At 43.5% G+C, this 24,872-nt stretch overlaps 1 protein-coding gene across 2 annotated transcripts in view; it reads left to right on the forward strand.

Moving 5' to 3' along the window:
- Positions 1 to 24,872, forward strand: part of RALGDS (ral guanine nucleotide dissociation stimulator) — a 79,352-nt gene that overhangs the window by 7,110 nt on the left and 47,370 nt on the right. The window contains exon 1 of one of the 2 annotated variants that reach the window (XM_069069274.1): positions 14,681 to 15,024. The exons of the other annotated variant lie outside the window; for it this stretch is intronic. Within the exon in view, the coding sequence (XP_068925375.1) occupies positions 14,875 to 15,024 (150 nt within the window). The 5' untranslated portion in view covers positions 14,681 to 14,874. Of the gene's footprint in view, positions 1 to 14,680; positions 15,025 to 24,872 lie in introns of those variants that run through there. 2 annotated transcript variants of the gene reach the window in all.

Here is a 24,872-nt window from a genome sequence, read left to right on the forward strand (position 1 = left end):
ATATATATATATATATATATATATATATATATATATATATATATATACAAGGTATACAGAATAGATGGAAAATAACCTTTAAAACAAAAACTTCAGCCCATACTGACTTGTAATGAACCATTCTTAATGGTTGAGCTACAACCAAAGCCATGTATTTGTTTTGTCCTAGTGAATTTTAAGCAAAGAGCTAAAGAGGTTGTTTTGTTTCACTTTGTTTTCAGGGAGGGAAGGGAAATATAAAACAGTTTCAACCAGAATGGAAACCATAATAGACTTGTCCTACCTTATTCCAGAGAAAAGAACTTAACAATTAGAAAGGCCCAACGAGAGGACAGGCGCCTTCTGAAGGCTGTAGTCCTTTGTTTATGTTGTTGGAATCCTTGTGTACGTTGATTAGCTGGTTCTGCTCCTTTTGCTCTGTCTGTATCAGTTCTTATAACTCTTCCCATGTATTTATCATTATATTTATGTTTTCTCAGACCACATTATTCCATTACATTCTTGTATCACAATTTGTTCAGGCATTCCTCAGTTGACGGGCATCTGTTTTGTTTCCAGTTCTTTTCTAATACAAAAATAATGTTATAAATATTTTGGTTTATATGGAGGCTTTCTTTTTGTCATTGAACTCCTTGGGGAATAAGCCTAGCACTAGAATCTCTGGGTCAAAGGGCACGGACATTTTAGTCATTCCCTATGAATAATTGCAAGTTGCTTGTTTATTGATCTTTTAAAATGCTTTAAAAATATATTTTATAGGGGCGGGTAGGTAGTGCAGTAAATAGAGCACTGGCCCTGGAGTCAGGAGGACCTGAGTTCAAATCCTGCCTCAGACACGTAACACAAAATAACTAGCCAGGTGACCCTGGGCAAGTCACTTAACCCCAATTGCCCTCCAAAAAAAAACAAACCAAAAATATATATTTTATTTGTCATCACTGTCTCTTCCCACTTCCACCACCCTGTCCCCAAGGAGACCTTCTCTGTGACAAATCCATCAAGCAAAGTAAATCAATCCATTGGCAAAGTGATTCATTCTTACCTCCTTTGAGTTTATCATCCCTCCCCTTCTCAAAGCACCATACTTCCTTCCCCAACAAGGATTGGCACCTGTGCCCAGAGGCCCTTGAACAGCTTTAGATTCCACATGCTGAGAAGCCAGATGCAAATTGGGCAGATCCAAGCCAGGCCTAGTCCTTAGGTGGTTTCATTTCTTGGAATGGCCCTCATCCCTGTTTCCAGTAACAGCCTCCTCCTGAATGTGGCTTCCTTCCCTCAACCCCAGTTCCTTTGATTCCACCCACACTGGGGTATTCTGAAGGTGTCCACAGATTCTCTTCAGTGGTGCTTGGGGCCTCTCCTTCTGGAAAGTGATAATCAGATTACATCCCTAACCTTCCGGGCCTAATAGGAAGAACACACCCCAAGGGCAGAAGTTGGGGAAGTTCCTTGATGGGCCTTCCCTCACTTGGGTAGCGAAGCCAGTTCTCAGGGTTGGGGCAGGATTATTAGCACCTTGTGGGAAGAGGAGGTGTAAATTAGAATCCACAGATTTAGGGCTTCAGTCACCCAACAGTATTGCCTGAGGCCCCAGGGGCAGTGTCTGATGGCACCAACCTTGACCGGACAGTTTTAGAGCCCTGGTTGAGGGTTCTCCCTAAGGCTGGAGATGGGGAAAGCACTTCCAATGTGCCAGGCACTGTGCAGCAGATAGTGGGGGCTTCAGAATCTTCTGGTGAATGGTCTCAGTTTTCTCATCTGTAAAATGAATGAGTTGGACTAGATAGATACTTAGGTACCTTCTATCACTTAAATTCTTTTTTAAAAATTATACCTTTTGTTTTGACATCATCTTTATTTCCCAATATATCATTCTGTCCTCCACTCAGAAAGTATATGCAGTGTTCCCTACCTATAGTTCCCCACCTCAGTAAAGAAAGAAGGAACAGCTCTGAAATCCAGTAAATCTCATCATTTGTACAGGACCCATTGCCAGTGGTTGTTGTGAGGCTACTATGTGACAAGAGGTAAGAAAGGGATCTGAAATGTTCACAACAGTAAACTCTCATCAGGTGGAGGTGGGCAGAAGGTACAGCAAAAAGCAGAGAGGGTGGCTTTGCCACAAGCTGGGTCCACCAAAGGTTCCTACAGGAGTCTAAGGAACATAGTGTTCTCACTGAAGGCACAAGAATGACCAGAGGAGGGGTAGCTAGGTGGCACAGTGAATAGAGCACCAGCCCTGGAGTCAGGAGGACCTGAGTTCAAAGCTAGCCTCAGACACTTGACATACTTACTAGCCGTCCCGTGTGTGACTTTGGGCAAGTCACTTAACCCCCCAATTGCCCTCCAAAAAGAAAAAAAAAAAGAATGAACAGAGTCTGAGTCTACAAGGAATGTTTACAGTCAGTCAGGGTGGAGAGAAGCCAGGAGGACAGAAATTGTATTGGAAGGGATGGAAGAAAAGCTCTCTGACTGGGGCCACCAAGGCCAGGAGGGGCTTGAAGGTCAGAGAGAAGGATTAGGACCATTCCTTTGTATACTGTGTGTGTCATTGTTGTTATTTTTTCACCCTTTCTTCCTCTGTCATTCTAAACACCTCAGACTTTGGTTTGAGTTTCCGAAGTCTTTCTTCTTAGAAACTGATGCCATCTTACTTTTAATTAATACTAACCACTTAAGGGAAAAGGGACCTCATCCGGAGCCTGTTCCCACCAAACACTGTTCTGTTGCTTTCTGGGAGTGTGTTTATCTGATTCTGGGGAGGAGAGTGCCTGACATCCCTCTCTGCCCTCCATTACTCCAGTCTCTTTGGGCCATTCAGCCATCCACTCCCCTGCAGTTACAGCCCTTCAGGGCATTAGAGAGGCTATTTTTGATTTGCAGTTCCCCACCCACCTTTCAGTAGAATGTAAGCTTCTTGATGGCAGGGAATGTCTTCTTTCTTTTCTGGGGCTTTCTTTGTACCCTCCAAGCAACTTTGTGAGTCTGTGGGTAGAAGATGATTCTGGAGTCAGGAAGACCTGAGTTGGAATCTAACCTCAGGCACTTATAAGCTTGTGGTCACTTAACCTAAAATCTGCCTCACTTTCCTCAACTGTAAAATGGAGATCATAACAGCCCCTACCTCGAAGAGTTATTGTGAAGATCAAATGAGATGATATTTGTACAGTTCCTGGCATGCTATACATGCTTATTCCTTTCCCCCTTCCTCCTGTCCCTCCCCTTTGTATCTGCATAGTGCCTGACACATAGCAGATGTTTAATAATGTTTGTTGAATTGAATCCAATAGCAAATTCTTTCCAAATTGAAATCTATGTAGCCTTTAGCTGGCAAATCTCCCTCATTTCTCCCTTCTTTCTACTCACACCATACCTGCCCTAGTCCAGGACCTCATCACCTCTTGCCTGGACTGTTACAGTAGCCCCCAGTTTGGTCCCCCTGCCTTCACTCTCCTTGCATCTCCAGGCCACCACCTCCGCCACACACACACAAGACTACTCAGTTAATATTCCTAAAGCAGAGGTCTGATCATGGCATTCCTCTGCCCAAGAAACCTCAGTAGCTCCCCATTTTCTTTAGGATCAAATTTGAGCCTCCTCTGTTTGTTATTTAAAGCCCGTTACAATCTGGCTCCTTTCCAGGATCCTTTCCACAGCTATATTTTCAGTAATGTGCAGTTGCATCTTATTCCCCCTCACGTACACTATCTGCACCATTCTGGTTGAACTGTCCCGCTTGCCATTCCCCAAACATAATGTTCCATTAATATCTTTGGACAGGCTGTATGTCCTGTGGGCCTGGAATTCCTTCTTTCTTCACTCCCAACTTTCTGAATTCCTAATTCCCTTCAAAGCTCAGCTAAAGTACCACCTCTTTCAAAAAATAGATTCCCCCCCACCTGTTATTAGTGACCCATTCTGAATTTATTTTGTGCATATCCTGTATTTGTGACATAGTGTGAATAAAGACTTGGCCCTAGAGTCAGGAAAACTTGGGTTCAAGATCTGCCTCTGATACCTACAGGCTGTGTGATACTGGGAAACTCACCCAGCCTGTCAGTACTCAGGCTGCCTTAGGAAGTAAGTTACCTTTTCAGCCTTACACACCAGGTGCTGCCTTTCATTGGTGGAAGGAGTTTCCTCATCCTGTTCAGACATGTAACCCCATGGATAATATTGTCCATGGAGTTTTCTTGGCAAATATACTGGAGTAGTTCACCATAGGCAAACAGAGGTTAAGTGACTTGCCCAGAGTCACACAACTAGTAAGTGTCTGAGGTTGGATTTGAACTCAGGTCTTTGTGACTCCACGATTAGCACTATCCACTGAGCAACCCAGCCACCTCCTTTTCTCATCCTAGAGTCTCCTATATCAGTAAATCACAGGGTACAGTCCCTATTTTTCTCCTCTATTTACTTACCTGGAATCTGTTAAATCATCCCAATAGAACAGGAGTTTGTAGCCTGGGGTCTGTGAACTTCTTTTTTTAAACATTTTGGTAACTGGCCTTCAATATAATTAGTTTTCTTTATAATTTTATGTATTTTATTTTATTCATTCAAAAATATTATTCTGAGAATATCCCTGGACTTCACTAGTCCAGTAAAGGGGTCCAGAACATGAAAGAAGTGAAAAAACTCAGTCAGTTCCTTGAGGGCAGGGGCCATTTTTGTATTTACATATGTAGGGCCTATCACAGTGCCTAGCATAGAGGAGAAAATTAACAAAAACTTATTAATTGATTGACTAGAGGAAAGAGGAAGACTCTATGTGCACATGTACACATGTGTATTTGTATACTCACACAAATATCTGTGTGCAAGCCTACATACGTTTGCTACTGTGTGACTTTAAAGATCAGTGATTTCATCAGTGTGGCCATGACCTCAGAACATCGGTAATACCGCTGTGATTTGGTAGATGGGCTTTGAGAACTGCCAAGGACAAATGGTGCATCACTGACACTGGTGAGAATCCTTTCTGAGCTTCCTGCTGGTAGACTGCTGCTGAGCCTGTACCTGAAGCTTTTCCAGCTTGGTAGGACTTGCTAGAGCTTGTGTTCCCCAATAAGAACAACTTTCCATCGCTGAGAATCACCCCTAGGCCATGATGAGGCATTAGGAAGAGGACTTGAGTGGAGGGTGTGTTACCTGTATTTATTATAATAACATATTATAACAGACAAATGATCACATATTTATCTTTAAGGTTTACAATAAGCACTTTCCCCACAACAATTCTGTTAGGTAGATAGGGTGAGTAGTGTCCCATTTTGCAGATGAGGAAACTGAGGGGCTAGAAAGATGAAGGAACAGGATCACAAAAAGCTGATATTGGCAGAACCATGATTCAGTCCCTGGTCTTCTGACTCTAAATTCCCTGCTGTTTCTATTTTACTGTGTGTAAGAATGTACATCTACAGGCATATCGTGAGTTCTGTTTATGTATACATACATGAGAGGAACCTGAGTTCTAATCCTGTCTTGCTAGGTGACCAAGGTCAATTGACTTCTCTGAGGTGAAATTTCTGTATTTGAGACATAGTGATAAAAACTTCGTAGGGCTGTTGGTGAGGATCAGATGAGATATTGAAAATGAAGAACTTTACAGATTTAAATCGTTATAGAAATAGAAGCATAAGTCTATGAATTGAGATCCAGAAGGGACCTGATTCAGTCCAACCTGCTCATTTTACTTATGAGGAAGTAAAGGCTCAGCATGGAAACCCAGCCACCCAAGGTCACACAGGTAATAAGTATCAGCCAAGACCTTAGACTGAAAATCCAGGACTTTATCCCACTGCACCGGGCTGCCTCTTCATAATGTCTCACACACATATACATACACACATGTGTAAGTACACATAGAACATGTATGGCACGTATATGTGCACACATGCATATATAAGACAATAGAAACTAACAGACGTGAAGATAACTGACTTCTAGAACTGTATCTGTCAATATTTTTATGTGGGGCAGAAACCATTGGAGTAGGTGGTCATGGGCATGGGTATAAAGGACAGTCTGCTCATTGGTGTAACCAGGGAGGGGGGAGTACAATCCTCAACCCTGTGCCTGTAATTGGGGCACTGAGCAGGTATGACAAAGGGGCAGTTGTGTTGTGCCAATAGATAATTGCAGGGGAAGAGGCAGAGAGGGACCTTCCTGTAGAAGAAACTGTACCTCCTTCCCCCATGTCCCTGCCCAGGGGCAGAGTCCCTCATTTAGTCCCATGCTGGTTACTGCCCTGCCTCTGGAGCGGGATGGTAGAGGGGAAGAAAAATAGGAACCTTCTACTGTGTCTGGCCTGTTTGCTAGTGTATTCTGAACTGAGTGAGGTGATGAAATAGTCATTGGGTAAATTGTTCTCAGCAGTTCTTCCTGGGCAGAAAGCCCGTGTGGTGTGCCCACAGGGTGTAAGCCGGTGGGTTTGACTCAACATGCCAGGGCAGCACAGGGACCATTCGGGGTCGAGCCAGCTCAGGGTTCCCAGGAACATGACTCAGTGACCTCACTCTGGAGGCACAGCTGTGAATCAGCAGGTTGGCACCCCGGTAACCACAGAGCTACTGTTATTCTCAGCTTCAAGGAAGGGCCAGACTAAACCCCTGATTAAACAAAAGTTTGGGTTTGGGGAAATAAAGCACTTTTTTGATCTTTCCATAGCAGCTCCACATGCTGTATTCTCTCCGTACCATCCCCACCCTTCTCCCAATATCTGCTATTGTTTCTTTTGGCTCAAAAATTTTTCCAGGGGGTCTCCATGTATACTTCTCACATAGTATAGCCAAGAGAACACTGGACCAGGCATCAGCCACTAACCTCTCTGGGCCTCAATTTAGTCCTCTATAAAGTAGGCAGAATAATCCTTGCCCTGCCTTCCCTTCTGCCCTTGTGGATATGAAAGCACCCAAGCTAAGTATAAAGCTGTACTGTGTATAGTTCAGCTTCTGCCTCTAAAATGAGGGGGCTCCATAACCTCTAAGGGCCTTTCTACTTCTGAACTCTCTGAAATATGAAGCATTATTATCAGTAATGTCTGTCATTGGCTAACAAAGGGAAAAGCCCCCCCATCTGAGGGGAGGGTTGGTAGGGGTAAAATATAGTACTAAGTATATAATATAGTATGTAAAATATAGTACTAAGGTTAGGGACTTAGAAAAAAGCAGTGATTTGTTTTCACAGCCTTCAGGTTGTAAGCAGTTTTAGATGCCCCCAGTCATTGTTCAACCCCAAGCACCAAGATTCGGGTGATTAGTTAGGATCAAGGAGAGAACAGATATAGCCCTACCTCTCATCCCTACCAGCACCAGACACCCACCAAACCATGCTCTGCCTCCCTCCCTCTCCCCAATACCTAAAACCCCCACATCTCTAGACACGTCCACATATATGACCTAACATATGTCTACCATATGGTGGGAGCCCTGAGTTGTCTCTGTGGCCTGTGGGGATGAGGGGACAAGGACGTGGGTTCCCTGGGCCAGGCCGGGTCAGGAAGGAGAATTGAATTCATTGAGGCCAGGCTTCTCTATTCTTTTCCCCATACAGGATGTCATTCTGAGTAAACAGCTTCCAGAACCAACCCCCCAGTGAGCCTGATGCTCTTGTTCTGAATCACAGCTCCTAGCGACAGCCCTGCTCTGTTTATAAACAATAGGTCCAGCTCAGCCCACAGGATCCGCCTCAGAGGGATGGTTGGGGAGGGAGGGCACCCTCCCATTGAACTAGAGGAGCTTGGGCCCACTGGGGGGGTAGGATGTAATCTGTGTGGGTGTGCACAAATGTGTGTCACAGTGTACATGAATGTGTGTGAAAAGTGTGTGTTGTACTTATCTCTGTTTTAGTTCTGTTTTCATGTGTGAGTGGGCAGTCCAGCCATACTCAGCATAACAAAGCTTCCTATCACTGGATTGCCTTCTCCCCCAAGTCATCTTGTCCATCCCTCTGCCTCCAGACAGAACTGCCCAGGGTCATGACTATTCTATGGAAGGAAAATGCTATTGCTTCCCTCCCTATGCTCTGACAACATCCCCGCCCCGTGTCCCAATGTCCCAGGCTCTCTTTGTCATCTGTTTTCGTTCCAGTTGGTGACAGTGATCTAGAGTGTCATGTGGCAGCCATCCGAACTCCCAAACAAAGAGGTTTCTTCTTAGGCCCCCTGTGGCTGGCAGGCAAGCAGGCAGCAGCAGCAGCAGCAGGGACCCCGTCTGTGGGGGGAGGAGGAAGAGGAGGAGAAAACAGGCTTCTTTCCTCCCCCACCCCCTTTCCCTCCTGCTCATGCTACCCCTTGGGCCCCTGGGGAGGGTGAGAGCAGCTCATTGCCTTCTGGACTCCAGCTGGGCTTGGCACAGGGCAAGCAGCCCCTTCAGCCAACCCAGAAAAATGTCCCCCTCTTGGCTTAGCCCTCCTCTCCCACCCTCCTCCACTCCCTGGCCTTCCCCCACACTTGTGACTCCTCCTCCTCCCTGCTTTTCAGGTGAGGTCATCCAGTTCTGTCAGAGGCCATGGGAGCCTCAAGCATTGCTGGGATAGCAATCTAAGGTATGGACCACTGGTTAAAAGCCAGGAATTCAAGCAGTGAGGTGTCCTGGCTTTGTTCGCTACCCAGGGTCATGCAAGCTCCTGGGGTACTCAATATTAATTAGGAGTTCAGACATTCCTTTTGCAAGCTTCTATTGTGGAAGTGGGGCTTGGGGCCAGAGCAAGAACAGACCTCTAGATTGAGGGGGGTTAATGAAAAGAGTATTGGTCCATCTGAGGACCTGAGTTTGGATCTCTACTCTAATCTTAGACAAATCAGCCTAACTCTCTGTGCCTGTTTCCTTATCTGCAAAATAGGAATAAAAATCTCTATAGGAGGGAGAGAGTGAATAAGCATTTATATAGAGACTTCTGTGTTCCAGGAACTGTGCTAAGTTCCAATTCCTACATAAATTATAATTATCCCTCATATGGTTGGGTTTTATAAAGGGAGAGATCTAGACAAAAGGTTATTAGAAATTTGAGAGGGGAGAGATCACTTTTAGCTGAAAGGGGTGAGGGTAGATGGACATCAAGGCAGGTTTAATGGAGGAGGTGTGATCTGAACTGGGCTTTGAAGGAAGGAAAGGACTTAGCAGACTGAGATGGTACAGTAGGAGAGGAATCTCTCCCCAGCCTAGGAACAGATAGGATGAGACTGGAGAAAGAAGAACAGGCCTCCTTAAGGAGAGGAGCTTGAGAGAAAGCTGAAAGTATAGGTTGGAGATAAATTGATGGAGGGCCTTCTATGACAAGATCTACCATTGATATTTATTTCTGTAGGCAGTAGAGAACCACAGTAGGTTTGTAATAGTAGCAACAGCAGGAGTTATAGTAGTAGCAGTAGTAGTAGTAGTGGTAGTAGTAGTAGTAGTAGTAGCAGCAGCAGCAGTAGTAGTAGCAATAGTAGTAGTAGTAGTACTTCTTTATAGAATAGTCTTCTTTATAGAAATTTAATCCCTTGATTAGGTTAGCTCTTTGGTAAGACAGTCATGTCCCATACTGGGATGGTTTGCCATTTCCTTCTCCACTGTGTCCCGAGAACTGAGGCAAATAGGGGACAAGTGGCTTGCCCAGGGTCACACAACTAGTAAGCTAGTAAGTGTTTAAGGTCAGATTTGAACTCAGATCTTCCTGAGACCTTGGGTGGTCCTCTATCCACTGATAGTAGTAGCAATAGTAGTAGTAGAAGCAGCAGTAGTAATAGCAGAGCAGTATTAATAATAATAATAGTAGTAATAACAGCAGCAGCAGCAGTAGTAGTAGCAGTAATAGTAATAGTAGTAGTAGTAGTAGTAGTAGTAGTAGCAGCAGCAGTAGCAGTAATAGTAATAGTAGTAGTAGTAGTAGCAGCAGCAGCAGCAGTAATAGTAATAGTAGTAGTAGCAGTAGTAGTAGCACTAACAGCAGTAGCAGTAGTAGTAGCAGTAATAGTAATAGTAGTAGTAGCAGCAGCAGCAGTAGTAGTAGTCATCTCTTACTAAATTGTCAGTGTAACTTAAAGTCATGCTTTCAAGCAGAGGCAGGAGGGCCTCTTGTCAAGGGTGTTATAGTAAGGATTCCTTTTGGATATGGGTTGTATCAGCTAGCCACTGAACTCCCTTCCAATTTTCAAATTCTGTGATTCATTAGGAGCATAATGGGAGAAAGTAAAGAGGATGAGCTGGAAAAGGGGGAGACAAGAGGCAGGAAAACAAATTGGCTTAGTAATTTTTCTACTATAATTCATTGTCTTCTTTCCAGTATCAGCCTATCGTTTAGAAATCATCATGTCTTAGAATTTCAACTTTAGGAGAGACTTCAGAGGTCATCAGAGGCACTGGTGGTATAGTAGATGAAGGGATGGTCCTGAAATCAGGAAGACCTGAGTTCAAATATGACCTCAGACATTTGATGGGCAAGTCATTTAGCCTCTGTTTGCCTCAGTTTCCTCAACTGTAAAACGGGAACAATAATAGCACCTCCTCCTAGAGTGGTTATGAAGTTCAAATGAGATATTTGTAAAAACACTCTTAGCTCAGTGTCTGGCACATAGTAGGTATTATATAAATGCTACTTCCCTTCCCTCTCATCCAATCAGAGCTGTGTCTAGATAGGAATCCCCCTCTACCACATTCCTGTAAATTTATTATCCAGTCTTTGTTTTAAGGACCTTTTGTGACAGAAAGAGAACACACTTCCTCCTGAGCAAGCCCATTCACCTTTTAGATGACTCTTAGCTGTTAGAAAGTTTTTCTTGGCTTAAGCTAAAACCTCCGCTGCTTCCACCTGAGTTCTGTTCTCTGGGGCCAAACAGAATGAGTTCAGCCCATCTTCTACTCCACATAGTTGGAGAAAGTGATACCCCTTCTTTAAGCCTTCTCATGTCCTGGCCACTAACCCACCAGTGGTGCAGTTCTGCATCCATTTACCATCTTGGCTGCCTTACTCTGGATGCTGCATACATGAGCATCCTTCCTAAAACATGATATCCAGAACCGACTTAAGAAGATATGTCCAGGAGGATCCTGAATGTAATCCCTTGATTAGGTTCGCTCTTTGGTAAGACGTGAACTCATCTGGCCCCGGGTGCTTTTGTTTTTGCTCAGTCATGTCCCATACTGGGATGGCTTGCCGTTTCCTTCTCTACTGTGTCCCATTTTACAGATGGAGAACTGAGGCAAATAAGGGCCAAGTGGCTTGCCCAGGGTCATACAACTAGTAAGCTAGTAAGTGTTTAAGGTCAGATTTGAACTCAGATCTTCCTGAGAACTTGGGTGGTGCTCTATCCACTGAACCACCTAGCTACCCTGGCCTTGGGTGCTACCATTGCTCCTTTAATACTGATTTGAGGATAGTTGATTGATACATCTGGTTCATATATCTGTGAAGGACCCCCAGGGAACCACATAGCCCCACAGATGGCAAAGAATGGCAGTGGCAGAGTGGTGAGGAGGGCAAATTGAACCAACTTGTGATGTTACCAAATGAATTCTTGAATGGAGACATGTACCAAAAAGAGAGAGGCTGCCCAGTACTGTGGAAATAGCCCAGACTAGTCCTGGGTTAAAATCCTGTTTCTGTTGCTTGCTACTTTAGTATGATGCCAGGCAAGTTACTTAATCTCATTGAGCCTCAGTTTACTCATCTGTCAAATGAAAGGGTTGACCTAAATAACCTCTGAAGTCCGTTCCGTGTTAGGTCCATGATCCCATCTTGTCATCTTAAGTTTGAGTCAGGTCTATGTAAACCCAGAGCTCTGGTTCTAGGCCAAGAGTTATAAAGATGTAATATTTCAGGTGGGGTTTGGCCAACGCAGAAGACAGTGGGACCTCCTGCTCCACATTATACCCTGTAATAGTTGCTGACTGCTGGCCTCATTGGCCAGCACAAACAGCTTCACGTCTCCCTTCTAGAGCCCCACAGTCCTAGGTGCTGCTAGTCCTGCCCCAACTTCTCACGACAAGAGCATGGACAGAACTCTTCTCTTACATTGTTCCCATTAGCTAGGTCAGGATGTTCTTGGGGTGTTGGATTGGGGGGGAGATTAGATTCTGCTCCCCCCCAGTTCCACTCAGCATTAATCCCCTGCTACCCAGAGCCTGCACATCCGGTGTCAGCCCTACACCTCCACAAAGCTACCCGAAGAGGATGTGAAACCATCTGACAGGCAGAGTAGCAGTTGGTGGGTTCCTTAGCAACAGGGGAAAATGCTGGGGCCCCAGAAGGGCAGAGGGCAAATTGGGTGCTCCTGACATATCCAGACTGCCCCTTATTCCAAAACATAAACACGTGGTCTCAACTTTCTGAGGCTGCTTCCAGTTTCTCACATCGGGCCTGAAGCCTCTGCCATGGGACCTGTCCATTGAAAGGCAAAGAAAGGTGAGGAGATGGAGCCATTCTCCCTGCAGGTTTGTAGCTAGGGATCTTCAGAGAAAGTAGGCTTCTTGGAGAAGGGAGCGTGATGTGGATGGGCAGAAGAGCTTGGACCTTTGCGGTCAGGAGAGCTGAGTTAGCATCCCAGCTTGACCAGTAACTCACTTCTGTCTTGTTCTTTGGTGCTTCAGTTTCATCAACAATATCCTTAAGAGTCTTTGAGCTAGAATAGTCAGGGAAGACTTCCTGGAGGAAGGCAGGATTACCAAGGGGCCTCGAGGTGTAGTGGGGAAAGTTTTCCATTTGGAATCAGAGGTCCTGGATTCTTATCCTAACCCTGTGCCTTTGTGTCTTCCCAGGACCTCAGTTCCTCATCTGTAAAATGAGGCTATTGGAGTAGATGCCCTCTTCCAGGGTAGAGTGTTGGACCTAGAGTCAGGAAGCTGTTGTTTCAATCAGGTCCAAACTAGTTTTACAGCTGAGGAAACTGAGGCAAGCGAGATTAAGTGACTTGCCCAGGGTCACACGGCTGTAAGTGTCTGAGGCCAGATTTGAGTTCAGGTCTTCCTGACTCCAGGCCCAGCACCTTATCCATTTCACCATTTAGCTACCCTTGAAGATTACTTGGTTCTGACATCAACTCTCTGCCCACTTTGGGCATTGCTCGTCACTGTGAATGAAGGCACCCCTCCTCCCTGTCTGCCTTCTAATCCTCCTGGCAGCTACCAGCAGAGAGCCCTCTACTCAGAATGTAGCTGACCTCCCTGTGTCACCCACCCCATCTGCTGTTTGGTCAGCCTGAGAGCTTAGTGGAAGTATTATACTACAATTCAGGAGACTTGGGTTCTGCTCCCCCCTTCCCAAACTGTTTATGTGACCTTGGGCAAGTTACTTCTCATCTGAGCCTCAGTTCCTGGCCTATAAAATGAGACTATATTAAATGATCTCCACAGTCACTTCCATCTTTACGATTATACGATATATATGAGCAGAGATCTGTGTTCTAAGAAACAGGTGAGTGGTTCCTAATACATTTTAATCTTCCTTCCTTTCTTTCAAGGCATTTGGAGTTAAGTGACTCGCTTAGGGTCGTATAACTAGTATCTGAGGCTGAATTTGAACTCAGGTTCTCCTGACTCCAGGACTGGGACTCTATTCATTGTACCCCCTAATTTCCCCCTAACTCATTTTAATCTGAAAAAACTTCATGATCTTCCCATGCCCTAATGTCCTACACATGCTAGTCACTGTACTATGAGTATCCATGAACTGAGAAAGTATATGACAAAAAGTCACAATTAATTGTATTCAATCATTTAACAAGCATTTATAAAGCACCTACAGTATAATATGAGCAGAAGACAAAAACAACAAATAAAAACAGTCCCTTAAGAATGCTGCATTCTATGAAGGAGACAGCATATATATATATACAAGTACAGAATAAATAAAAGATAAATACTTGGGAGTTAGGGAGGAAGGATTCTAGCAGTTGGGGGGATCAGGAAAGAGTGAAATGATGATAGTTGAAATTGGAGTCCAAGAGTCTGCATTTGACCTTGGGTAAGTCATTTAACCTCTTGACTTCTCCATTCCCTCATCTATAAGATGAAGGATTCAGCCTAGAAGACCTCTAAGAGCCCTTCTAGCTTTCGTCTGTGAACTTGTGAATATTTTATTACTCACAGCTGCATACATATATACCTACATACATATCCACATACATTTGGAAGTAGGAAATAGTAATGCATGTGAAGTCATCACTTAGTCTGTAGAAGGTATGAGTGCTTATTCATAGATTCTCTTAATTCGTGAACCCTCCTGGAAAAACCCCAGATTGTGAGCCTTGGGCAGCTAGGTGGCATATTACATAGAACTCTAGACCTAGAGTCCAACCTGGGGTAGTTTCTGGCTGGGCGAACCATTTAATCTCTATCTACCTTAGTCTCCTCGTCTGTAAAATGGGTCTCATAACAGCACCTATTTCATAGGGTGATGGTGAGGATCAAAGGAGACAATACCTGTAAGGTATTTAGCATAGTGCACCTGGCACATAGTAGGTGCTTGTTCCATCTTCCTATTGTACTATATGTTGGAGAATCTTATTATTTACCTTTGCGAGAGTATCTTATGTCCTCAAACTTGCCTTGGTTTCCATATCTGTAAAATGGAAGGATTGACTTAGATGACCTCCAGGGTCCTAGACCTAGGCTCAAAAGAGGCTATATTTAAGGAGCCTGAGGCCCCACCCATGGCACTGGGAGATTCTAAACAAGGGACGCTTGCCAAACTTCAAACACAGCCTAGCTGAGGACACTGGATAGCTGAGGTTTGGGAACTTACCAGCATACCTTGCCCAACCCCTTTAGGGGCGGGCTTGGCTGCTGGGACATAGTGACACCTCAGCTTAGGCACTTGGGGAAACCTCACTTCCATGAGCAGACAGACAGATCGACAGCCGGAACCCAGGCCTGGGGCTCCTGCTCCCTCCCTATGGCCCGAAAGGCAAGCCCAAGCCTTGCTGCACCCCGGCTAGTCAAGCAGAAGAAAGGCTGGGTTTTCTATGCCTGCATTTCTCTGGTAACCACAAGAGGCCGGGCGGCTTCCCACCGTGCCTCGCTGAGAAGCCCGCAGTTGTCAGAGGTGAGTTTCAGAGGGAACTATCAGGCTCCTCTTTGGGAGCGACCAGGTTGGGCCCTGGCCAAAGCCCCAGGCTGGGGAGTTGGTTTCCTTTTGTCTTCTTTACCCATTCTCAGTCTCTGCTCCCTTAGAACTGGTTGAATGAGTTTGGCTTCTCATGGGAATAATGTGGTTTTGAGGGGACCACCCAAAGTTGGGTGTTTGGAATGTTTTGAGTACCCATTTCTCTGTCTTAAGAAAAGCTACTTTAAGAAATAGCATTGAATGTGAATTTAGAGCGACATGGTTCTAATCGTGCCTTTTATTTGTTACCTGTGTGACAGTGAGCAGGCACATCTCTCCATGCCTCAGTTTTCTCACCTGTAAAATGGGGTTGGACTAGATAGCTTATAAGATCCCTTTCAGTTCTAGAAGGATGATCATAATGGAGACGTGGGGTTTGTCATGTCTTGTCTTATTGTCTTTTGTCTTGTTTTGTTTTATTTTATATCTATGCAGATAAAAGATCCAGGCCCATTCGCTCTTGGGTAATCGTGGTGGGTAGTGAGTAGTATGGCAGGAGCAGGGGCGATGCCATAGCATAGGTAAGCAGACAGCAGGATGACAATATGTGTGGATCTCTGAAGCCTTTCAGGAGCAAGTGTTCTTCCTGGGCCAGGGCCTCCTAGACAATGCAGCTCCATAGATGGTTACCAGCGGATGCTTCTTGGCTCCTTTGTTCAGGCTGGTGGGACAGAGTAATCAGTACTAAGCCAGCATTCTGTGGGAAGAGACTGAGCACCTCAAGGACTAGGGTTGGTGGTTGTAGTAAACTGTGAGAATCTAGCATTCTGAATCAAAATGTCAGCTCTTTCCTTAATGTAGGACTCTCACAAGGGAGTGACTCGTTGGATGAAAGTGTGGCATAATTAAATTAATATTTGGAAGGAGACTAGTTTGTTATCTAAAGCTTGTACCTCCCCTAGGGTTCTCTGTACACAGTGGGGTCTTAAAACAAGTTTGTTGAATTGATTTAGATCTACAGTCTTATGATTTGGGGTCTAGCTCTGACCTTGCCACTAACTACTTGACTTTAGACCTTTTTCCATCTGCAAAATGGAGATCATATTGCCTGTCCCCATCTACCTGACAGGGTTGTTGTGAGGATAGAAGATTATGATGGGGGCGATATCAGTTTGAAAAGTATACAGTGTAAGGGATTGATTTTCATGTAGGGGAGAGGACACCAATAACCTGAGTCTCTGAATGCTCTACTTAGCCATATGCCTTTCTGTAGAGTGATGACTTTGGTGGAAGCTGTCCCATCCTGCTTGTCCATTTGCGAATTTGTTCTGGTCATTTCAGGGGAACATAATATGGGCATATAGAATAGGAACAGCTGGAAGATACAATAGAACATAAAATAGGAGGAATAGAAAGGACCATAAAACATTGCAATGTCAGAGCTGGAAGGCATTGTTGTTCAGTCATTTTTCAGTGGTGTCTGACTCTTTGGGATCTCATTTGGGATTTTCCTGGCAAACATACTGGAATGGTTTGCCATTTCCTTCACCAACTCATTTTACATACGAGGAAACTGAGGCGAATAGGATTAAATGACCTCTCCAGGTTCACACAGCTAGTAAGTGTCTGAGGCCAGATTTGAGCTCCTAAAGATGAGTCTTCCCTGACTCCAAGCCCTGTACTTTCTCCACTGCACCACCTAGCTACTCAAAGAGATAATCTAGTGCAATCTCCTTGTTTTACAGATGAGGAAATTAAGGCTCTAAAACAGGAAGTGACTTGCTCAGTTAAATAGAGAATAAGCGACTGGGTCCAGTCAAGAACTCAGGTTCCCTAAACCTCAGTCCAAGTCTTTTGGCCTGTGAAGATTTCCTTTTCTCTTGTCCTGTGTGGATGGTTGCGATTAAAGGGAAGACTACTCAGAATAGGAAAGGTGGCATTTCCTTTAGTGGTAGATGTTCAGTCTGAGCTCTGGTCTTTATATCCTCTGGCGCAGAGATGCTTGAGGCCAAAGGCAATGGTATCTTAATTCCCCCTTGGGGTCTGAGGCAGGAAGCTCTTATGGACTAAACTCAAGAAGCATGGTTGAGCCAGGACCCCCACCCTGTGGGACTCTCAAACCTCTTGTAAATGTAGCTGTCCTCCTATTCACCTCTGCCACATGGGGCTGTCCCATGAACCACAGAGGCAGGTGAGGAATGAGGTAATTCTGGGTGCCATGAAATGACCAGGGAGACACACAGGGTGTGGCTGGAGATGTTGCCAACACCCTCCTCCCAGGAGTCCCTACTGAGGTCTAAAAATAGACTGAACAGAGACTCATTGATCTAGCATGATTAGGTACCTCCTGCCCCAAAGCAGGGGAATGGACAAGATGAGCTCATTATATCTCCTCCCCTCCCTTCAGTGATTATTGCTATGTTGGGAACTCACACTCTGAAAAGATAGTGTTTCTGGGTGGTTAGAACAGAGTGTCCTTCTCCATTTGACTTATATGGTAGTGAGCAGTGCCCTGGCATGAGTGAAGGGGCAGGACTATTCATGAGAATATGGAGGATAGATTCTTCTTAAGAATCACACATCTCTCAATGGGCAACCTGACCACTGTGTTTGTTTCTTCTAGCCCTAGGTGTTGGTTGTTGGGTGGTGGCTGCCAGGGCTGGCTACCTCACAGTGGGAACGTAGAAGCATTAACTTTGCCCACAGTCACTCCAGAGCCAATCTCAGAGCTCTAGGTAAAGGCCTTCCAGCAGGGGTCTCCAACATGAACACAAACCCAGTAAAGCTAGCTGGGCCTTACAGGAGAAAGGCAGAGAAAAGGAGGAGGAGGAGGGTGAGGATGGAGAAAGTGTTGAGTGATTTCTTAGGTTTGAACACTTCAAAGAGATAGCTGTAAGTGGAGCTTCACACAAAAACACCTAAATATGTAAACATCAAGGCTAGCAGCAGAAAGAGTAATCAGGGAAGGCTTCCTGCAGGAGGTAGTTTTAAGTGGGGTGTTGACAGGATGAAACAAAGATTAGTAATAATCTCTCACGTTTGAACTGCTCTTATACTGTTTCTTTTCACCTCATCATCAATCATCATCATCATCATCTTATTTGATCTTCCCAAACAGCAATGCTGTCTGGGCAGGGTAAGCACGTGAAGTATTATTTTAAGCACATAGAGTATTATTTTACAGAGAAAGAAACATGCGCAGAGAAGTTAGAGGAAGAGCTCTGGTCCTTGGGGTGGGTTAACCATGATTTTCCACCTCACCACTAACGGTCTTGCCCAAGTTGGTCATTTAGAGAAGGGAATGAGAAAGATTAATCTTCAGGTCAGTGTTCCTGCAGACCTCCACACCAGTCCCTTCTTTCCCTCTGCCTCAATTTACACAACGTTAAGGCTGGAAGGAACCTGGGGAAATAGGGTACAGTGAATAGAGCACTGAGCTTGTTGCCATGGGACCTGACTTTGATTTCTAGACTATGACTTATGCCCTGTATGACCCTGAGCACCTTAGTCTCTATGGTCACCGATTTCTTAGTCTATAAAATGAGGGGCCTGGACTCAGATGACTTTTAAGGTCCCTCCCAGCTCTAGATCGATGTAGTCGTCTGATGTAGACCAAGCCCCTCATTTTACAGATGAAGGGACTGATGCCCAGAGAGGTTAGAGAAATGATTTACCAAGGGTCATGTAGAAAGTAAGTGGCAGAGGCCTGGGTAGAGCCCAGGTTTTCTGATTCCTGATTCAGAGTTCTTCCCACTGCATCATTTGTGTTACCTGTAGCATGGTGGACTGATGCAGAGGAAATGGGAGGGTTATGGGTAAGCTGAAGAGAAATAGGTACAGGCTTTCTTGGTCCAGTGGAGAACTAGGACTAGGACCAGTGGGGTGGAAGGCAGGAACAAGAAGGGAAGGGCAAGACAGAGGGATGGTGGGGGAGGTGACTGTAAAGTAATGAAACCTGGATGATCCCCACTTACCTGTGCAAATGAGGGCTGTCTGTGCCTTTCAGAAAGTTGTACACTGATTTCAATGTAGTCCTCATTGCTCAGAGCATTTCTAGAATTACTCTTTGGGGATGGTCTCAGAGTGCAGAAACCACATAGTGGGCTCCAGTACTTTTTCTTTAGTCATTTCAGTCATGTCTGTCTCTTCCTGACCCCATTTAGGGTTTTCTTGACAAAGATATCGGAGTAGTTTGCCATCTCCTTCTCCAGCTTATTTTGCAGATGAGGAAACTGAGGTAAACAGGGTTAAGTGACTTGCCCAGGATCTCGCAGCTGATAAGTGTCTGAGACTGGATTTGAACTCAGGTCTTCCTGACTCCAGGCCCTGCACCCTATCCACTATGCCACTTATGGGTGCCTGCAGTTTATACACATCTTATTTAAAAGGGGTGATGCTTGTAATCCTTACTGTGCCAGGCTTATCTCAGAGTAATTTTAGGCTGTTTCCTTTTTTAGAAAAAAAAAATCTAAACTTTACAAACACAAAATGAGAATTTCTCTATGCAAAGTAGAATCGGAAAAAAAAGAATTTTACATTAAACCACAAATCTCTTATTACATTCAGCTTGCTTTTCCTCTTAGATATATAATACATTCAACGTATAACTTTCTTTCTTGCTTGCTTTTTGGAGGGCAATTGGGGTTAAGTGACTTGCCCAAGGTCACACGGCTAGTTTTTGTGTTAAATGTCTGAGGCCAGATTTGAACTCAGGTGCTCCTGACTCCAGGGCTGGTACTCTATTCACTGCACCACCTAGCCACCCCACAACATATAACTTTCAAAGCTGTACTGTTTAACTTTACTTTTGGCCTTTATATTTTCATTTGTGCATTTTTAAAAAATGCTTCATGACCCTCTTTATTTTTTTGTGGCAACCCTATCACTTTTCCCCACCCCCACCTCCCTCACCCTTCACACCCATTAGGAAAAAAAAAAACCTTTTAACACATAGTCGAAGTCAAGGAAAACAAATTCCTACATTGGCAATACTCAGAAATTTATGTCTCATTCAGCACCTCTTTCAGAAGGTCAATAGCATGCTCTGTCATTGGCCCCCTAGAATCATGGTTGGTCATTTCAGTGACCAGATTTCTTAAGTTTTTCAAAGGTGTTTTTTCTACAACATATAGTCACTTGATATAACATTGTAATTTCTCCTAGTTCTGCTAACTTCACTCTGCATCAGTTCATACATATCTTCCCAGGTTTCTTTTTTGTAATTTTTTACTGAACAATAATATTCTGTTACATTCATATGCCACAATTTGTTTAGCCATTCCCCAATTAATGGGAAACCCTGTAATTTCCAATTCTTTACTTAAATAAAGGTGCTATACGTATTTTTGTTCACTTGACACTTTTCCTATACCATTCCCTATGTACTCTTTGGGGGATATTGGCCTAGTAGTGGTTTCATGGAATCAGAGATAATAATGCACAGTTTAGTGGCCTTGGGGGCATATTGTTTTATATGTATATATGTATATATATATATATATATAAATAATACAGATATTATATAATACTATATATAGTTATATATAATATATATTATATATATAATACAAATTGTTTTACAAAATGGCTGGGCCAATTCACAGTTCCATCAAGAATACTTATCTTCCCAAAGATCCACCAGTAATTGTCCTTTCTTTTTTAGTCATCTTTACTAATCTAATGAGGGTAAGATGAAACCTCAGAGTTGTTTTCATTTGCTTTTCTCTTTATTTTTTTTTTAGTAACTTGTAGTATTTTCATGTCATTGTTGACAGCTTGGGCTTCATCCTTAAAAATGCTTGTTTATGGCCTCTGACATTTATTTATTTGTATTTATTTATTTATTTTAAAGCAATTGGGGTTAAGTAACTTGCCCAAGGTTACACGTCCAGTTTGTTTGTGTGGGTGTTAAGTATCTGAGGCCAAACCAATCCAGGGTCCTCCCGACTCCAACTCCCAGGCCAGAGCTCTTACTCGCTGTGCCACCTAGCCTCCCCCTGACATTTACTTATTGGGGAATGTCTCTTGTATATATTTGAATCAATTTCTTCTTTATTTTGAAAATCAGACCTGTATCAGAGAAACTTGCTGCAAAGATTTTTTCTCTCTCAAAGACTTGTTTCCCTTCTAATTTAAACTGTTTATTTTATTTGTGCAAAACCTTTTAAAGTTTTATGTAATAAAAATTACCCATTTTATCTTTTGTATCCTTTCCCTTGTTTAGTCATGAACTTTTCCTCTATCCACAATTATAATGAGTATTTCCTTTCCTGCACCTCTAGTTTGTTTATGGTGGAATTTTTTATATCTAAGTCATGTATCCATTTGGAGTTTGTACTGATATGTGGTTATATGTGGCATATAGAGTTTATGTGGCAGTATGGCATGAGATGTTGGTATTTTGGTGTTAAGATATTGATATGTTGTATAAAATTTTGGCCTAAACCTTATTAAAATGAGGTTACACTCTCTTGTCCTCACCACTACCCCAAGCTTAGCTTCAAATGACTTTGGGCTTTTTCCAGAATTCAGCTTTATAATCCAGTCTAGAATCTTGCATCAAGTAGGCGCTTGATAATTGTTTATCAAATTGAATTGAAAATTTACTTTAAAATAATTGAAAAATCAGCAAAGATCCTAGAGAACAGATAATGAAATATCCTTTGGTTTCACAGCAGACAGGTAGAGGTTATTAAGACCACATTTTTTGTATACATAGTCAGATATGGTCATTGTAAAGGATATTTCAGTGAGGCACAGAGATTCCAAGAATGGGGATGTGATCTTTCCACTGTACTCTGCCCTCACTAGACATCATCTAAGTCCATCAGTTCTCACACTTTTTTTTTCAGGATTTCTTTATACTCTTAAAAATTATTGAGGACCCCCAAAAGAGCCTTTGTTTTTTGTAGGTTATATCTTAGTCAGTCAGTAGTTGTTTATTAAGCTAGGCAATGTGCCTAGCTGGGGATACAAAAAGAGGCAAAAGACAGTCTTTACCCTCAAGGAACTCACAGTCTAATGGGGGAGATAATAAGCAAATAAATTTGTACCAACAAGCTACATCCAAGATAGATTAACATAGAGGAAGGCACTAGAATTGAGAGGGGTTGGGAAAGGCTTCCTGTAGAAGATGATTTTAGTTGGTTTTAGTTGGGACTTAAAGGAAACCAGGAGACTAAGATAAGGAGGAACATCATTGCAGACATAGGGTACAACCAGAAAAAAATGCCCAGAGCCAAGAAATGGAGTATCTTGTTTGTAGAATTGCCAGGAGGCCAGTAAGTATCAAAGAGAAGAGGTTGAATATTTACCACCCAAGGAATTAAAACACATTAGTATTATTATGAAAAGAGTTTTCACCTCTTAGACCCTCTGAAAGGATCTTGGAAGGTCCTCCGAGACTCCCTAGACTACATTTTGACAACTGCTTATCTAGAGAATTGTGTTCAGTTCTGGGCATTCGAGTTGGTGGAGGATTTTGAGTTCACATAATAAGAGTTAAAGGAACTGACATATTTTTAACTTGGATAAAAAAAGACTCATGGGAGAAGGAAGGAAGGGAAGGAGGGAGGGAGGAAGGAAAAATGGAAGGAGGAAGGAAAGAAGTATTTATTAAAAACATTCTCTGTGCAAGAAAGAGCAGCTAGCTTTTTGTGGTGGCAAAGAATTGGAAACTGAAGGGATTCCCATCAGTTGGGGAATGGTTGAACAAGCTGTGGTATATGAATATAATGGAATACTATTGTGCTATAAGAAATAACAAGCTTGCAGATTTCAGAAAAACCATGAACTGATGCAAAGTGAAGTGAGCAGAACCAGGAGAACATTATACACAGTAACAGTAACATTGTAAGATGAGCTGGAGAAGGAAGTGGCAAACTACCCCAGTATCTTTGCCAAGAAAGTTCTAAATGGGGTCATGAAAAGTCAAGACATGACTGAAACGACTCAACAACAAATGAGCCAGAAACTGTGTTGAGCTCCTTACAAATATCATGCCATTTGATCCTTACATGGGAGATAGATGTTATAATTATTCCCATTTTACACATGAGGAAATTGAGGCAGACAGGTTCAGTGACTTACCTAGGGTCACACAGCTAATAAGTGGCCAAGGCTGAATTTGAATTTAGGTCTTCCTTGATCCAAGCCCAATTCTCTATCATATGGAAGACAGATTAGTTTTATTCTCTTTGACCCCAGAGGATAGAACCAGGAATAATGAGCAGAAGTTTTAAGATGACAAATTTAGGCTTGATTTTACGAAGATTTTGCTATCAATTCAAGCTATCCAAAAATTGAATGGCTCCCTTTTCTTGGAGGTCTTCAAGCAGAACCTAGAAGACACCTTGTTGGAATATTATAATGGGAATTCCTTTTGAGTATGGGTTGAACTGGGGGGCTGTTGTGATCCTTTTTGAACCCTCAAATTCTGTGATTCTTTTTCATTTTTAATTAATTTTGCTAAATTGTTTATCTTTGTCACAAAGTAAGATTCACTCTGAATAAGAGGAATGAAGAAGAGGTAAAGCTAAAAGACATAAACAAACCTTTTTTAAAATTCATTTTAAAACAATTGCCAAGGCCAAGAATAAGTTTTAATGTATATCTGAGAGAGCTTAGAAGGCCATTTCCCAAACATTCTGATGTCTGAGGTTCTCACCCTCCTGAAGACTAGCCTGGTCTATGCTTGGGGAGAGAGAAGAAGAGGAGAGGAAGTGCCAGGGGTTCAACTGCTATGGGAAAGAAGTATGCACCCTCTAAATTTCAACACTCTGGTGCAAAGCCCTGCTTATTAAACCCCAGTTATGGCTGTGTAAGTAAATAACTTCCAACATCAGCTTAGTCAGACTTAGGAGGCAGGAAGGAGGAAAAACAGTGGTTAGCTTTTAAGCTCCTTAAGGACACAGACTATCTTTCATTGTTGTCCTTGTTTCTTGGCAGCAATGAGGGACTTTACACATAGTAGGTACTTATTAAATGCTATTGAATTAAATACTGGTAGGGTGATATTGTGGTTACAAGGGTGTGCTGATTCAAAGCACAATATTTTGTGTAGAGTAGGCACTCAATAAAATACTTGCTGAATGAATCAATGAATTCTGAATCCGATCACATTTCCTGCAAGCCACCCCTGCCTTGCTGAACCAGGGTCTTAGAACAGGAGTCCATCAGAAAACATTTCTGGGGAGCCCTCTTTCTTGCTTGGTTAGTCATTCCCAACTCCTGAGCCCTAGGGCTTAACTCTCTACCTGGCCATTCCTCCCCACCCCTATTTTATAGGTCTAGCTTGCAAGTCTCTAAACTGCCCTGCCCTACTAGAGTTTCTTTTGTCCTAGCCATTGAGGTGAGGGGAGAAAGGCCACTTTCTGGGACCTCCTATACCTACCATTGTGTCTACCCTATCTGTTCCAGACTTTATCCCTGGCAGCCCACAGGAAGCCAGCCAGGCCAGGCATATGGTGTATGTGCTGTTTGGGAGGGGGTGTGGGGAATTACTCTGTGGGAGGCTCAAAGCATGGAGTAGTGATTACACCAGGGAGCTGAGTCACAGAGGGTTTCTTCCTGATTCAGCACTATGGCCTTAGCTTGGAGTTCCCTCATGGGGGCAGGGAATTGATGGTCATAGAATGATGAAATAGAATTGAGGAGACCTGGATTCTAGTTGCCTGTGGTCCCTTACCATGGAAAGGAAGTTGCTTCTGCTTCTGGCACTCAGATGATATTCTGAGAAAACTGACATCTTTGTGAGGCTCTTGGGGAAGGGGCGGGGGGAGCCTCGTAGAGACTGGATTCCTTTTGGGAGACTTGAAAGGGAATCTGGAGTAAGGGACTTTTGGGGAAGG

This window comes from Petaurus breviceps, unplaced genomic scaffold (assembly GCF_028583685.1).
Source record: "Petaurus breviceps papuanus isolate PSGF00001 unplaced genomic scaffold, PetGlider_PUasm1.0 90779, whole genome shotgun sequence".
NCBI lineage: Eukaryota > Metazoa > Chordata > Mammalia > Diprotodontia > Petauridae > Petaurus > Petaurus breviceps.